General features: G+C 44.7%; 2 protein-coding genes across 2 annotated transcripts; one reads left to right on the top strand and one right to left on the bottom strand.

Moving 5' to 3' along the window:
• Window positions 1–8,960: 8,960 nt before the first annotated feature.
• SLC16A13 (solute carrier family 16 member 13) lies at window positions 8,961–11,795 on the top strand. The gene is made up of 5 exons (XM_036768685.1): window positions 8,961–9,009; window positions 9,179–9,439; window positions 9,574–9,717; window positions 10,009–10,746; window positions 11,378–11,795. The coding sequence occupies exons 2-5, from the start codon at window positions 9,241–9,243 to the stop codon at window positions 11,596–11,598; spliced, it is 1,302 nt and encodes a 433-aa protein (XP_036624580.1). The 5' UTR covers window positions 8,961–9,009; window positions 9,179–9,240; the 3' UTR covers window positions 11,599–11,795.
• Window positions 11,796–12,634: 839 nt separating this feature from the next.
• SLC16A11 (solute carrier family 16 member 11) lies at window positions 12,635–14,502 on the bottom strand. The gene is made up of 4 exons (XM_036769223.1): window positions 14,301–14,502; window positions 13,859–14,002; window positions 12,965–13,726; window positions 12,635–12,864 (listed from the first exon to the last, which is right to left on the bottom strand). The coding sequence occupies exons 1-4, from the start codon at window positions 14,500–14,502 to the stop codon at window positions 12,635–12,637; spliced, it is 1,338 nt and encodes a 445-aa protein (XP_036625118.1).
• Between the last annotated feature and the right edge of the window lie 2,384 nt (window positions 14,503–16,886).

Raw genomic sequence — 16,886 nt, 5'->3', positions numbered from 1 at the left:
CGGTGCTCTACTCACTGCGCCACTTAGCTGCCCCACTGTATGCTTTCTTAGCAGAAGTTTTCTCTCAAAATCAAAAGACCTGGAAATATGGGGAACTCTAGGTAGGGAATACATGCTGCTTAACAAGTCTGCATGAGAACATCTCTGTAGGTAAGGCAATTTCATTCAGGTCTCAAAAAGGGTTTTTGTTTTTTTTTTAAGTCATAATGGGGATTTCAACAGTGTAAGGAGCCCCTGGTAAGATACTTCCTCTATCTAAAAAGGATCCATATGTACAAAACTATTTATAGCAGCTCTTTTCATGGCAAAGAATTGGAATCTGAAGGGGTGCCCATCAATTGGGGAACAGATTAACAAGTTATGGGATACAAATGTCATGGAACACTACTGTCCCATAAGAAAATGATGAACAGGCTGGTTTCAGAGAAACCTGAGGATTGTATGTGCTGATACAAAGGGAAGTAAGCAGAACCAGGGGAACAATTTATACTATGACAATAATATTGTAAAGACGAACAACTTTGAAAGACTTAGGAGCTCTGATCAAAACAACAACCAACCACAATTCCAGAGGACTTACGATGAAACGTATCTCCAGATAGGTCATGGGCTCAGAGTTCAGATTGAGGTATACATATACATACACACAGAGTTATATAAGTATATATATATGTATACATATAGAGATATATACATACATATGTGTGTACACATATATTATGTGTATACATACACAATACATATCTATATTATAGATGTATATTGTATATGTATATACACATACACACACACACAAACTTCAGGCCCCTTTCTAAGTTGTAGAAGGTTTATTTCTCATCTCAAGCCCTTCCCCTTATATGTGTGTATATATGTATAATATTTACATGTGTGTATATTTATGTATGTGTGTATATATCCCTCAATTGAACTCTGAGTCCATAATGTAAGTGTGTGTGTATCACACACACATACACACACACACACACACCTGGATATAAGACTAATGCAGGCAATCATTTTTCTTGACTATACATATTTGTAACTGGTTTTATTTTTCTTGCTTTTTCCATGTGGAGCTGAAAATAAAATAAAATTGAATTTTTTAAAAAAGGAAGCAATTTTCTCTATCAATGCAGATGAGAACCATCTCTGTATCTCACATAAAAGTGGCAAGAAAAATCAGGTCTGTTGGGAGGGAAGAGGGGGCAGGTGAGGGGGAATGAGTGAATCTTACTCTCATTGGATTTGACCTGAGGAGGGAATAACATACACACTCAATTGGGTATCTTACCCCACAGGAAAGAAGGAGGAAGGAGAGAAAAAGGGGGAGATGATAGAAGGGAGGGCAGATGGGGGAGGAGGTAATCAAAAGCAAACATTTTTGAAAAGGGACAGGGTCAAGGAAGAAAATTGGATAAAGGGGGATAGGATAGGAAGGAGCAAAATATAGTTAGTCTTTCACAACATGAGTATTGTGGAAGGGTTTTGCATAATGATACACATGTGGCCTATGTTGAATTGCTTGTCTTCTTAGGAAGGGTGGGTGGGGAGGGAAGAGGGGAGGGAATTTGGAACTCAAAGTTTTAAAAGAAGATGTTCAAAAGAAAAGTTTTTTCATGCAACTAGGAAATAAGATATACAGGAAATGGGGCAGAAACATCTATCTTGCCCTACAAGAAAGTAAGGGAAAAGGGGATGGGGGGAGTGGGGTGACAGAAGGGTGACTGGGGAACGGAGCAATCAGAATATATGCCATCTTGGAGTGGGGGGGATGGTAGAAATGGGGAGAAAATTTGTAATTCAAACTCTTGTGAAAATTAATGCTGAAAACTAAAAATATTAAATAAATAAATAATAATTTTAAAAAAATGAAACTTCTCTGTAATTTATAGTCTTATGGAGCTGCCTGCGGGTAGTGAAAGGTTAGTTGACTCATACCGATCTGAACCAGTAGGTGTCAGAAGTGGGATGGGAACCTAGATCTTCTAGATTCCAAAGCCAGTTCTCTCTTCAATCCACTATCTGGGCCTCTCTGCAGGAAGTTTAACTGATGTAAATCATCATTACAAAGAGAATGATAAAAATAACCTCCTCCCACTTGGCACTGGCAGGTTAGGTCCCAGGGAGGTAATTTACTACACCACTGGTCTGAGTCAGGCAGGTTGCTCACTGGGTTCCGCCTCTACCAAGCAGGTTTGTTCATCCACTGGCTTGCTGCCACACTGGGCCAAGCAGGTCATTTGGCCTCTGGGCAGCTGCTGCCTGACTAGTCTGAGCAGGTAATTCAACAGATGATTCAGGTGATTTTCTCAAAGTATGGTGTCTCTGATAGACAGATTCACTGGATTCCCTTGACTAAATGAGAAGCCTCAGTCTTTAACCACCTTCAGCCTTCAGCTGGGTGGCAGGAGCCTCTTCTCTTAGACTCTCTCAGAACCTCAGAGATCTAGACTCTAGCATGTCTATTAGGTGATGCTTCTTTGTTTATAGCCAGTTTTCTCAGTAAGGTACTGTGCTTTGGCTTTTGGTAATCCCTCCCAAATGAGTCAGTTACATTTCCCAGGTTCCTTTTTGTAGATGAGTGGCTAGGGACACAATGTAGTCTGTGCCGAGAGGCAAGTTCTACACACACACACATACATATATATACACAATTTCCTATTCAAACTTCAGACCCCTTTCTAAGGTGTGTAATGTAATGTTTATTTTGCAACTCAAGTCTTTCCTCTTTAGATTTTTTTGTGTTTTTAAAAAATATTTAAATAGATATTTTATGTATATTTTTTCAATCAGCAAAAATCTGCATTCTTACCTTCCCATCCTCAACCCCAATTGAAAACTAAAGAAAAATAAAACTAGTTACAAATATATATGGTCAATTAAAACAAATTTTAACATTGGCCATGTCCAAAAAATATTTGTCTCATTGTGTGTTGCGACAATTCAGCTAGCAACTGCTGTGGGGGTGAAAGACCAACACAAGCCCAACAACAAGAATGCTGCCAGCACAGGTTCTTTGATCTGCTTTACTGAGGAAAGTAAGATTAAGGGGTTAACAATCTCAGTTTAATCCAGTATACAAATATCATTCACTTATTTCGGGGTGGAGGGGAAAGCCAGCACCCTGAACTTCAAAGCAAATACAAACAAATTACAAACATCAACAGACAACCTTGTGTAAAGGCAATCAGTGAAAGGGAAGATCTTTCCCACTCATTTGAGTGGGCTTTGGGGGTGGGGCTCTCAGGGTCCTGGGAGGAGTGACTAGGACTGGAGCCAATGGCAGCCTGTGGTGGGAGGAGCTTGCTGAACAGTTGGAGTAGAGCTAAGAAGCAGTTGGCGAGGCAGTTGGAGAGAGCAGTTAAGAACTGAAGGAGAGAAGAAGCAGTCAGCTAGCTGGAACACAGCTTGGAGATTGCAGCAGAAGCAGTGGAAGTGGTGGCGACGGCGGCAGGTGCTACAGAAAGGCAGGACTGACCTTCATGGAGACCGGAGAGTGCTGAGCAGGGTCTTGAGGCCAGTGGGTGGTCTTCTTGCTGAAGGGCCCTGGCATTGGAGGGGGGAAGCACCAGTATGGTTTGGCTTGCTGCCATAATGTTTTTCTGTGATCTCCTGGTCATTATTGTGAGATGGGCATACTAGTTTTGGAAGATTCTTGCCAGGATGTCAAATTGGGACACTGGTCCGTGGGTCTGCTACTTTTGAGTTTCAACAAATGCTTTAACTCCTCTGCCTTCTACTTAGAGAATTCCTTATATCCTGTGATTCTGGACCATTCAGGCATATTCATGGTTATCTTTGAAGTCATAAATTCTGCCTTACTGATATACCTTGTCTGATTCAAATCTCAGTGTATAGTTACCAGGGTTTAACAAAGTCCAAACATCCAGGTACAAGCTGGAGGGCTCTTAACTATAGCTGCCCAGAGTCTTCACATCAACACACCTCCAAGAGTGAGAGCCCTAAGGGAGAACACCAACCTCTGGGTTTAAATATCTTGTTCAGGGTCAAAGGTGAGTCACACATGCAACTCACCCATGTGACCTAAAAGCATCACAAAAATGTGACTTAAACCCATGTGATCTCACAGCCTCTGATGTCACAAACACGTCACTCAAACTCATGTAAACTAGGCTTTCCCTTGAGGCAAGAAGATCATCAAGGACTCCTAATTTAATCAAGGAAACAAAGGCCAAACTCTTCAAGGGCACTTGGTTGAATAAAGTGCTCAAAGCCCACCTTAATCACCAATACATTCTGTACTGTAAGTCCTTCACGTCTCTATTGGGAGGTAGTTGGCATCTTTCATAATTAATCCTCTGGCCTCTAGACTCTGGACTGGTTGCTCATTACATTGATAAAAGTTTCCAATTCTTTCAAAGTTGTCTGCCTTTACAATTTTGTTGTCACTGTGTAAATTGTTCTCCTGGTTATGTTCATTTCACTCAGCATCAGTTTATACAAATCTTCTCAAATTTCTCTGAAACCATCTCCATTATATTTTTATAGTAGTCCATCACATTTATGTACCATACTTTGTTCATCCGTTCCTCAATTTATGGACACCCCCTCAGCTTTCAATTCTTTGCCACCTCAAAAAAGCCATAAATATTTTTGTATATTCTTAGTTTGTTCCTCTAGTTCTCCCTCCCCACCTTGTCCCTTTTCCTACCTATTTTCCCACTGATAGAATTGTACTTTTGTACTCAACTCTGTGTGTGTGTGTGTGTGTGTGTGTGTGTGTGTTTTCCTTCCTTTAAACAGATCAGATGAGTTGTTGTTCAGTCTTTCAGCTGTGTTCGGGCCCTTCAACTATTTCTCAAAGTCTGTCCAAATTCATGTTCATTGTTGCCATGATAGTATCTATCCATCTCATCCTCTGCTGGGCTCCTTTCCTCTTACCTTCAATCTTTCCCAACAACAGGGTCTTTTCCAATGAGTCCTGCCTTTTCATTATGTGGCCAAAGTATTTAAGTTCCAACTTCAGGATTTGACTTTCCAGTGAATAGCCTGAATTCATTTCTTTAAGTATCGACTGCTTTGAACCCGGAGAACATTGTACACAGTTACAGCCACATTGTGCGATGACTAACTTTGATAGACTTGGCTCCTCTCCTCAATGCAAGGTTCTAAGACAGCTCCTAAAGGCTCATGATGGAAAATACTATCCACATCCAGATAAAGAATTATAGAGTCTGCTGAGTTCGAATCTGCCCTCAAACATTTGACACATGTATTAACTGTGTGACCTTGGGCAAGTCACTTAACCCCAATTGCCCTGCCAAAAAGCAAAAAAAAAAAAAAAGAATTATAGAGTCTGAATGCAGACCAACCATACTATTTGCTTTCTTTTTTGTTTTGTTTCTTCTTTCTCATAGTTCATTCCATTGGTTATAATTCTTCTTTGCAACATGACTAATGTGAAAATATGCTTAATGTGAATGTACATGTAGAGCCTATATAAGATTGCATGCCATCTTGGAGAGGGGGAAAGGAGGGAGGGGAGGGAGGGGGAGAAAATTTGGAACCCAAAAGCTTGTGGAACTGAATGTTGTAAACTAAAAATTAATTAATTTTTTAAAAAAAGTATCGATTGCTTTGATCTCCTTGCTGTCCAAGGGACTCTCTAGCACCACAATTCAAAAGTGTCAGATCTGCAGTGCTCAGCTTTCCTTATGGTCCAACTCTCACATCCATACGTTGCTACTGGAAAAACCATATCTTTGACTATAAGGATGTTTGTCGGTAAGGTGATATCTTTGGTTTTTAGTGTGCTGTCCAGATTTGCCATAACTGTCCTTCCAAGGAGCAAGCATTTTTTTAATTTCATATCTATAGTTGCCATCTGAAGTGACCTTTGAGCCCAAGAATATAAAATCTGACACTGCTTCCATCTCTTCTCCCTCTATTAGCCAGGATGTGATGGGACTAATTGCCAAGATCTTCGTTTTTTGGAGGTTAAGCTTCAAGCCAGCTTTTTTCTTTTTTTACTTGAGGGACTCATCTCCTGATGTTATCTCCTTATCATCTTAGTACTGTCCATGGGGTTTTCTTGGCAAAGATACTGGAGTGGTTTGCCATTTTCTTCTTCAGTGGATCACCTTTTGTCAGAGCTCTCCACTATCACCTGTCTGTCTTGGGTAGTCCTATGTGGTCTAGCTCACAGTTTTATTAAGTTATGCAAGCCCCTTTACCACAAGGCAGTGATTCAGGAGGGGGGATCAGATGAAGGTGACCTTCAATTCTTAGCTGGTCTCCCCACCCCTTCCTCTATGTTTGTATAGATATCGCTCTGTGTACTTTGATTAGATGAGATAATTTCCCTTAACCTTCCTTTCCCTTTACCCCCTAGTGTATTCCTCTTCCCCTTTCTTTCCATTCTTTTCTCAAGGTCCTTAAGACAAAACAGAACCATTTCCAGACCTGGTCTAATTTGATTCCTGAGGACACTAGAGGGGACACATGTATCATCTCTCCATATCTGAATGGAGGCAGTTTTATCCTTGTTTAGTCCCTTGTCATTCATTGTTCATCAATGTTTACCTTTTTATGTTTCTCTTAACTCCTGTGTTTGAACTGCAAAGTTTCTATCTATCTCTGATCATTTCACCATTTCATTAAAGGTCCACTTTTTCCCCTGTAGTTTTTCTGAGAAAGTTATTTTTGGCTGTAATCCCATATCCTTTGCCTTCTAGAATGTTGTATTACAAGTACTTTGCTCCTTTATAATGGTCACTGTTAAATTATGTATGAGCCTGACCTGTGGATCCCTGGTACTTAAATTCTTTCTTTCTGTCTACTGGCAATATTTTTTCTTTGACCTGGAAGCTCTGGATTTTGTCTATGATGTTCCTGAGAGTTTTCATTCTTTTAGGAGATAACCAGTAGATTTATTTTATTTCCACTTTTATCCCTGGTTCCAATATATGTGGGCAGTTTAATTTTTTTCTCTTTGATCTAATTTCCAGCTCAGTTGTTTTGTTATAATAGCTTACATTTTATTCCATTTTTTTAGTCTTTTAACTTTTTTTTCTTGTTGTCTCATGGAATCATTGGATTTTATTTGGTCCATTCTAATTTTCAAAGAGTTTGTGGCTTGGGTAAGGTTTTATATCCCCTCCCCCCTCACCTTGTGTGTCAAGCTGTTAATTCCCTTTCCAGTTCTTTCTTCCATAGGTCTCATTTTTTCCACAATTAATAAATCATTAATAAAATATTTTAATTCTTAAAAAAAACCTCATTTCTTTCAGGAATTAGAATTTGTGTCCAGGGTGTATATTTCTCTGAGGCTTGGCCTGCAGCTGTTTTGGAATCATTCTTCTCTTCTGGGTTTGTGTCTTAAGTTTCCCTGCTACCACAATAACTTTTATGTTGGGATTCCTACTCTTAGAGAAGTTTATAGAAAGCTTAGTAAGGAACATAAATAAAGCCAGATTATCCAGAGAGCATTTAAAGATTAAGGTAGAAGAAGGAAAGCCAACACAAAAAAGTGGAACAAACCCTCAAGATTTTCTATTATAAACTGTCTTATCAATGAGAGTGGAAGTATCACATTTGGACTGTGATATCACAAACTCCAATGTGCTGCATTAGAAAGCAAAAATGGCACTAAAGAAAAGAAAGATGGGAAAAGGATCTAGACCAGACCAAGTCCACACAGAGTGCACACCTCCCTGTTGGAGGGCACATTTTTGAAGGTGTTGAGGGATAGATTGCTTCTCAAGATATCTAAGATAGTGCCCCCACCAAGCCCCCCAAAATAGAGATGTTAGCTATTGCTTAAAAAGATTGAGAACAATCAGCAATTTGCCAAATCATCTTACTTTCCCATCTTTCCAAATTAATAAGCACGGTCTACAAGCCCTATTTGCCTTGCAAACATTGGGCACAACAAAGCTGTCATGACTTGAAGTCAACCTTTCTGAGCCTCCATTTTGTCCTCTGAAATAGAGACAACTCTTTGCTGTGTTCAGTTTAAGGGATTGTTGTGGGGATTCATTGGGATTAAGTATGTGAAAGTAACTTTTAAAAAATACTTTTAATGAACAAAAATCTATTTTTTCTTTCTCCTCTCTCCCCCTCTAATAGAAAATAAAACAAAACCCTTGTAACAAATATGCATAGTCAAGCAACACAAATTCTTACACATTTGACGCATCCAAAAATAGGTCTTATTCTGGACAATATTTATAACGTTGTTGTGGTATAAATTGTAGGGTTCTGCTTACTTCACTCCATGTCAGTTCATACAAGTCTTCCCACATTTCTCATCATCCATAATCTCAATCATCGTTATGAAAGCACGGATTATTATTATTATTAATATCAAAGTCTGAGGCCTTTTAAATTCCATTGGGTATTGATTGTACTATGTTGGAACCACCTCCTAACGAATCATAAGATCTCATGGTTAAATTTTCAACTTGAGCATTTACAGTCCTGAAAAGGGCAGACGTTACAAATTAGGACCTGGACTATTGTTTTTTTATTATTGTCTAGGTTTAGGAAAGTGACAGAAAAAATGCTAATAAGGCAGATTAAATTCAGGTGTCCTGCCTACATTCCCCACCAACACTGTGCGAGAGACGGTTGTTAAATATTTACTAGCGCATCATAATCGGGTGCCGCTACCTTCAGTTACGTGACGAACCTATCTATCCCTAGAACTCACTGGTCCAGTGATTTTCCCGTCGCGTGCTAGCTTTTAATTCGTACCTTGGAGTGCTAGAGCTTCCTCAGGTCTTCTCAACCCACTGACCCAGCGGCTTTCTACAGATCACCCGACGCTAGTTACTTGGCGTAGAAACCTGTAGAGGTGTTACGGCAGGAAAGAGGCGTGCCTTGTTCGGAGGCCTCACCCTCCCTAGGGACTAGACAGTTCGGCTATGCGGAACCGGACTTCCTTCCTAGGAGCTGGTTAGGGCAGGCTCCCTGCTCAACTTTAGTGGTTTCAAGCTCTGTTGTGGTGGCGGGGTTTGAGGGGTGCAGAGTGGAGGGCCACCGCCCCAGGTGTGCACCTGCCTAGAACGCATTATTGGTGGGTGGGAGACGAATTGCTGGAGCTGCCTTCCCTTTCCCTTTTCCTCTTTCCCCGTTCCCCTTCACCCCTGTGCCTGCTTCCCCCAGTCTTTAAACCGCGTGTGGGGTTGCAGCATCAGCTACTGTGGTTTTGCATCAGGCAGCGCGCAGCCTTTGGAGCTGTGCGTCCACCTTCCACGCGACCTCCTCGTCGTCCTTGAGATGGCCAGCCGAGTCGAGCCCCCCGATGGGGGCTGGGGGTGGATTGTGGTCCTTTCAGCCTTTTTCCAGTCCGCGCTGGTGTTTGGGGTGTTGCGATCTTTCGGCGTCTTCTTCTTGGAGTTCGTAGCAGTGTTCAAAGAGTCGGCGGTGCGGGTCTCTTGGATCACCTCCGTTGGGATCGCGGTGCAGCAGTTTGGGAGTACGGAGGCCAGGGGCAAAGCCGAGGGAAAGGGGTTGGGTGCCTGCTTGTCTGAGGGGAGGCAGGGCGAGAGTGAGACCCCTGGCTTATCTCTGAAAAACCTGCCTGCAGCTTCACTCCCTCCACATCTCCAGGTCCCGTGAGCAGTGCCCTGAGTACACAGTTCGGCCCTCGGCCTGTGGTGATGACAGGGGGTGTCTTGGCTGCTCTGGGTATGATGTTGGCCTCATTTGCGACCTCCTTGACGCACCTCTACCTTAGCATCGGCCTGATGTCTGGTGACTATGTGTGGTAGGGGCTGGGGAAGCTGGGGAAGCTGGGCAAGGGAAGATTGCCTGGGTCTTCTGTTGGGTTCTGGGATCCCTGTTCTCCCCTTCTGTACCCCTTTGAAGAAGATAATTAAGGAGGGTTGCAGGACCTAACTGGAAGGTTCCTTAGTCCCCAAGGGGAATAAGGAAATCAGGAATCAAGAGTCTGGAATTCCTTGGCCCAGAGAGAACAGAACATAAAGGGGTATATATGCCTAAATCAGCTAAGCCCTCTATCTTTTTTCTTTTCCTTCCTGATAGGTGCTGGCTGGGCCCTGACCTTCACCCCTACCCTGGCCTGCCTCTCCAGATACTTCTCTAAACGGCGTTCACTGGCCACAGGATTAGCATTGACTGGCGTGGGCCTCTCTTCCTTTGTCTTTGCCCCATTCTTCCAGTGGCTTATCACCTATTACACATGGCGAGGGGCCCTTCTCTTAGTAGCAGCTCTCTGCTTACACTCTGTGGCCTGTGGGGCCCTCCTTCGACCTCTCAGACTGGCAGAAGATCCTGTTGTTGGAGGCCCGTTGGCTCAGTTGGTCTCCCTGCTCCACCACCGCCCTTTTCTATGTTATACGGCTGCAGTCACCCTGATCAATGCTGGCTACTTTATTCCCTATGTCCACCTTGTGGCACATGCCCAGGACTTGGGTTGGGATCCACTGCGTGCAGCCTTCCTCCTGTCTTTGGCAGCTGTGGCAGACCTGATAGGGCGTGTATTCTCAGGGTGGCTGGGGGATGTAACCCCAGGGCCTGTGGCCCGGCTGCTGGCACTATGGTCTTTTCTGACAGGGCTGGCATTGGCCCTGCTCCCTGCGGCACGGCAACCCATAGTCCTCATGGTCCTGGCTGTAGCCTATGGCTTCGCTGCAGGGGCCCTGACTCCTGTGGCTTTCTCAGTTCTGCCTGAACTTGTTGGAGTTGGAAGGATATACTGCGGCCTAGGGCTGTTACAAATGGTAGAGAGCATTGGGGGACTGTTGGGGGCGCCATTGTCAGGTAAGAGGGCTGGGGCCGGGTGGCAATACTAGAATCACTGAGGAAAAAGGAAGTTGAAGAATGCCTGAATCTCTGGGAAGAATATAGGCTAGTGAAGAGAAAGGGTAGTGGGATAGTCTGAGCCTAATCCTTGAGCTCTTATAGCTGTGTTTTTCTAAAGGATTACCCGAGCTGCTATGGTTCAAGTGCTCCTGAACGTCTTTCCCCCTCTGACTTTTGCCCTTCTGGGCTCTGACTTCAGATTTGATCAAAGTCCTAGGACTGGAAGAGAAGCTAGATGCTTTTCGGTGCATCTAGATAGAGCCTGGAGCCTGTTAATAGTTAATGGGGGCATTGTGAACAGGAAGAATTGGCTAGTAAATATGAAAGGTGAGAGGCTGTGGAATTGTTTTAGTCCTGTTTCATTCCAAGCCACCTTTGGGTTCTGAATAAGGAGCCATCCTAGGATTTTCCTTTTCTATGCAGAGGCAGTGGGCTGGCTGCGATGATGCTAACGTGGGGTTTTAAATCACCTGAGAAGTGGTTACTGAAATCAAGTGAGAAGTGGTGACTGAAACGTTGCCAATTAACCTGTTGTCAAAAATGTATTCTAACTCACCTGTTCCCTCTCTCCCTCTCTCTTCTGTCTTAGGCTACCTCCGAGATTTGACAGGCAGCTACACAGTTTCCTTTGTGGTGGCTGGAGCCTTCCTTCTCAGTGGGAGCATGATGCTCCTTACCCTTCCCGGCTTCTTCTGCTTCTTCAAACCTTCTGCTACAGAACAATATTCTGTGACAAACTCACTGGAAGTCAGAGTCTCCCCCCAAAGAGCTGAGTGTGCAGAAGAAAGCCCAGGGGCCCAAGATCCCTAACTTTGAGAAAGTTCCAGCAACTTCTCACCTTCATCTGCCCCCCAGAACCTTAGCTATTTATATCTGCCTCTCTATGCCTGCTTAGGAGATGATAGTTAGGTCTCACTCAATATGTTGCGTTTTCTTAAGCCCTATTTTGTTGCTTTGTTGTAACTCTTCCCCTTTAGGGGAAGGCTCTAAAGACCACATGAGTTCAAGGCCCTCTACTGTTTTCCTTCCCCTTGATTCCACTACGAGTCTCAAGCTATGGATCAAAGACCCATGGCAAGGACCTGTCTGCTGTTTTTTATTTGGCCTCAGGTGTCTTAGCCTCTTTCCACTTCAGGACTGAGGAAAATCAAGATGAATGTATCTCTGAGGACAGGAGGAGAGAGATGAGGACTGTTAGTGGTAAATGAATGAGGTCAGGGACCTGAGTACTTAGGATGCCTGTTTATCCAGTCTCCAAGGCTGGGCTGTCCCAGGCTATGCCGGGTCAGACTTTGCTCTCTGTACTATAGGTCCTTTTTCATATTTGACACCTTTTTTTCTGAGGAGGGAATCAAGACTTGAGAGGGAGGCCTGAGAGCTGCCAACAGGATCCCTGGGTCCCCCAGACCAAAAGAAAGGGCAAATTGGTAAAATGTCATAGAGTCGTAGTGGGGAAAGAAGCTGAAGATGGGAAGGGAGCAGGGGGAACAGACCATGATATTTAGGGTCCTGCTAGGAGATCAGGGTTTGGACATATGTATCGTCATCATTCCCCTTGCTCAAAGCCAAGCTACCTTCCCTTGGTACCACCCAAGGTAAGGGTGGAGAGGATGCCAGTCTCCTACGGAAGCCTACCTGTTAGGGAGAATAAAGGAGATCTCCTTGTCTCCCATACTTGGCTCCCTCAATTTGGCGGGGGTTCCCTCTATTCTAATAATATAGAGTCTCCCATGCCTCTTCTCCCCACTTATAGTTTCCTCAATTGTCTGGGTTAAGGGGTTTGAACATGGATGAAAAGGGGGTTGGCAGTAATTTTATTAGGAGGGAAAAGGGAAGGAAAAAAGAGTCAACAAGTAGTATTTGGGATGGAATGAGGCTCTCTTGGGGAGACGACGGCACTTTCAGGTGAAGGAAGGAGCTCTCCCTGCTCAGGAGGAGGGGTTGGAGGAGAAGGAGCAGAGTGACAGGGAGGCAGAGCCCCAGGGAGTGTCAGGTAGATGAAGCTGCCAGAAAGGATGAAGGAGCCACAGACAAGGAAGGAAGCTTTAAAGTCACCTGTCACATCCCGGAGGAAACCTGTGGAACAGGAGAGAAGAGGCATGGGGAAATTAAAAACTTCTCTCCCCAAGGTGGAGGGGAGGGGAACTGGATCGTACTGTGTGCCTGGCTCCCTTACCTGAAAGTGGTGGGCCCAGGAGTCCCCCCAGGCTCATCAGCATCATCATCAGCCCTGTGGCCTGAAAGATGTTTCCAAGCCCTACAAGACCAGGCAGGACACCAAACACCAGTGGAGCAAATGCACCTGCACTCATCCCGTAGGCTCCTGCTGCTGCCAGGAGGGTTCCCCCCCACCCTTCTTCTTGTACCGGCACCAACCCCACTGCCACCAGCCCCAACCCTGTCAGTGCCCCAGTCATGGCCAACAACCGTGGAAGAGGGATCCAGCCATGGTCTGCCAGCCACCCAGAGACCAGTCGGGTTCCTGCATCTGCCACTGCTGCCCCAGCAACCACCAGAGCTGCCCCATATCCTCCAAGCCCAAGGTCCAGGGCATGGGGGGCAAGGTGCACATAGGGAATGAAGTAACCAGCTCCCACCAGGGTTGTCCCCAGTGCAAACACAGCAAAGGCAGGGTGGGTGAACAGGGTGAGACCAAGAGCGTTGAGGGGACTGTGAGGTGGGGTAGTAGGATCTCCAGAGAGAGCCAAAGGCCGGAGCAGGGCCCCACAGGGGGTGAGATGGAGGGTGGTGGCCCCAAGCAGGAGCAGGGCACCTCGCCAGCCAAAAGCATCAAGGAGGAGCTGCAGAACTGGGGCCAGGAGCAAGGAGGCCACCCCATTGCCAGTCAGGGCTAGCCCCACAGCCAGAACCCTGCGCCTGGAGAAGTATCGAGAGACAGTACCCAGGGCTGGGGCAAACACTAGCGCCCAGCCAGAGCCTACACAGAAAAGAGGACAGCTGAAGTCAGTGACGCAACCTTTACTGTCTCTGAGGACCCAGGCATACTGCCCTGACCTCCCCCTCCCCTAAGAAATGTAAGTATCCCACTTCACTCCCTCTCCCACCTCACCGGCAAGGAAGCCAAGGCCAAGGTAGAGGTGCAGGAGGCTGCTGGCAAAAGCAGAGAAAATGAAGCCAAGGGAAGTGATGATACCTCCCACCATCACCACAGGACGTGCCCCCCAACGGGTGCTCAGAGCACTGCCCACTGGGCCTGGGAGAGATGGGGATTGGAGTCAGTTCTAGAATGTCTCACCTCTGTTTAGTTTCTACCTTGCAAGGTCCCCTCACCCAACCATCTGCGCCCCCCCCCCAAAACACTATGGGACCCACCTTTCTGCTATGCTTCCACCCACTTTTGTCCTCTAGGCTAGAAGCTGGATTAGTTCTTTGGCCCTCTTCTTAGCTATGCACTCTGCTGTATCTTCTGGGTTGCTTTTTGGTCCTTCCTGAAGCCTAAAAATCATCTGCTTCCCTTCCCCCCATCCCGGCTTGCTTAGGGCCCTCCTCACTGGCAGCCTGCTGCACAGCCAGAGCGATGGCGCTGACCCACGCAGTGTCCTGGGTACTTCGGTCAAAGTACTCTGCAAAAGCAGGGAGGGCAAGGCCCAAAGAGCGGAGCAGCCCATAAGAGAGCCCGTTCACTACAAACGCAGACCCTGCCACCACCCAGCCCCAGCCCCCGTCAGGGGGCCTGGCCAGCGAGGGAGGCATCTTCATCTGTTGGGGTAGAAATACAGAATGAGAAAACAACAGCAGGGGAGGAATAGGAAGGATCATAAGAACCTCACCACTCTCACCCCTCTCTCTCTGTCCTGGCTCCCCTTAAAGACCAGCTATTAGGACTTGCCTCCCTCCAGTCTTCCCATGAACAGAACTCCCCTGTGGTCATAAGAAAAAGGAGTTAGAGAAACCTGGCATGGATGAAGAGGGGCTGCTGGAGCCTTGGAGCCAAACACCCAGCTCCTTTTTGTAGCAATGGGGATGAAAAGGAGTGAGGGGGAGAGATCTGAGGATCCAGGTGCCAGGGAAGCCCTCCCCCAACAACACTCCATCCTTTAATCAATAGCCTTCCTTCTCCCCTCACTTACCTTCAGTGTTCTGTCTGTTTAGAGGAGGAGGGCAAGGAAAATCCTCTTCCCACTTCTGCCTGGAGGAGGTCAGAAACCTGTAAGGGAAGAACAGCAACAGAACTGAGTTTAGACAAGTGTTTTCTCCGTGTAAACAGAAGTTACCTGAGGGACCAAGCCACCTGGGCGAAGAGGAGGAAGAAGGTACAGCAGAGCAGGGTGGGGGTGGACCAGCACTGCCAACCAATCACAGGAGAAAAACAGTAAATCTAGAAGTCGAGTCCCACGGGGATTGAATTACTTCTCTTGTACGAGAGGAAAGTCCCTTCCAGTTTCTCATACATCCACTCACCTGCTCTTGTCTCAGCAATGAAGAATAGAGTGGCTTACCAAGCCCAGAATGCACCTTTGGTCCAGGAGCAGATATAGATTGATAAGACATTAGGCATGGTTAAGAATGATCTTAGAGGTAAGTGCCATGTAATTTAACACCTTAATTTAAAAGAGGAGGGAACTGAGGCCAACTTGAAATATCACCATATCATTCTCAGGGTCAAAACTAAAAAGCAGGTCTTTTGGTATCTACTGCTCAGCTCAGGAGTGGGTGAAGCCCAGGCATCAACAGCAAATCAATAAATAAACTTTATTGAGTTATTCCACTCAGAACAATCTGTGTGAATGATGAAGTGGGCACATATGAGCAAGGCCAAGGTACTGACTGTCTTCAAAGTTCCAATTCTAGGAATGCACACAGAGAGCAAGGCATTATCTCACTATTCTGACTGGAATGCCTCTTCTTCACTCTCCAATATCCTCCCCCTCAAAGCCCCTCCACCCCCATTGGACCGTAGATTTAGAGATGTAAGGCATCATTTAGTGAAAACTGCCTCCTGAACCCCTTGTCCAGTTTATAGACAAGGAAGTTTAACCCAGAGGGAAAGTGTCTTGTCCAGTTCCAGGGAACTGCCTCCTCTTCTCCATCAAAAACCATATCAACCCTTTCCTTAAAAAAAACCTCTTTCTTCTCCTTACAAACTTGACAAAAATCAACAAACACGAACTTAATGAACAGATAAATGGAAGTATATGACGAAATCTCTATTATATATAGCTTGGCTTTTTAAAAAGGATATATACAGTTTCATTCAGTAGTTCCCCTTTGGAACTTCTTTTAGCTCTCTTGTATGTTTTTTAATAAGTTTTTCTTTTTATGTCCCATAGTATCCCATATATCCCTCTTCCTCCTCTTCCCAGAGAACCATCCCATGTGACAAGTAGTATTTTTGGAGAGGAAAAAAACACTTCAGATTGATATATAAAAAAGTTCCAAAATGTGAACAATATGTAACAGCTGTGGACTTACCATCTCCACAGAGGAATGGGGTGTCTTTTATGTCTTCATCTGAATCCTGATTGATCTTTGTGATTCTGTGACATTTACTTTTGATTTTTTGTTGTGTTGCTTTTCCATTTGCATTGTTGTAGTCATTGTGTATGTCGTTTCTTGGTTCTGCTTACTTCACTCTGCATCAGTTCACATAGATCTTTCCACACCACACACATCATTTCTTATAGCACAGTAATAGTCCATTGCATTAGTGTACCACAATTTGTTTAGTCATTCCCCAAATGTTGCGCATAATTCTCAGCTATCACAAAAAATGCTGCTGTAAATATTTTGGAGTATAGGGGGATTTTTTTTTTTCTTCTCAATGGCTTCCTTGGGGTATAAGTTCAGCAACTGAGTCTCTGGTTCAAAAGATATGGGTATTTTTGTCACTTTATTTTCATAAATCCAAATTTCTTTCAAAGTTCCACCAACAATGTATTAGTGTGCCTGTCTTTGCATAACCCCTCCAACACTTACTGTTGCCATTTTTACCAATTTGCTGGGTAAGAGGGGAAACCTCAGGGTTGTTTTGATTTGCATTTCTTTTGTTATTAATGACTTGGAACTTTTTTAACATGTACTTGTGAATACCTTGCTGTTCTTTTGAGAACTATTTGTTCATATCTTTTAATGATTTA

Source organism: Trichosurus vulpecula, chromosome 7 (assembly GCF_011100635.1).
Source record: "Trichosurus vulpecula isolate mTriVul1 chromosome 7, mTriVul1.pri, whole genome shotgun sequence".
Classification (NCBI taxonomy): Eukaryota; Metazoa; Chordata; class Mammalia; order Diprotodontia; family Phalangeridae; genus Trichosurus; species Trichosurus vulpecula.
The sequence above is the reverse complement of the archived record's forward strand: the minus strand, read 5'-3'. Positions and strand labels throughout refer to the sequence as shown.

Coding starts and splice junctions, on each gene's coding strand:
- SLC16A13 (XM_036768685.1), top strand. CDS start 9,241: ATGGCCAGCCGAGTCGAGCCCCCCGATGGGGGCTGGGGGTGGATTGTG. Junction 9,440..9,573: donor CGCGGTGCAGCAGTTTGGGA/GTACGGAGGCCA, acceptor CCACATCTCCAG/GTCCCGTGAGCAGTGCCCTG. Junction 10,747..11,377: donor GTTGGGGGCGCCATTGTCAG/GTAAGAGGGCTG, acceptor CTTCTGTCTTAG/GCTACCTCCGAGATTTGACA.
- SLC16A11 (XM_036769223.1), bottom strand. CDS start 14,502: ATGCCTCCCTCGCTGGCCAGGCCCCCTGACGGGGGCTGGGGCTGGGTG. Junction 14,003..14,300: donor GGCTGTGCAGCAGGCTGCCA/GTGAGGAGGGCC, acceptor CATCTCTCCCAG/GCCCAGTGGGCAGTGCTCTG. Junction 13,727..13,858: donor TGGCCTTGGCTTCCTTGCCG/GTGAGGTGGGAG, acceptor TTTTCTGTGTAG/GCTCTGGCTGGGCGCTAGTG.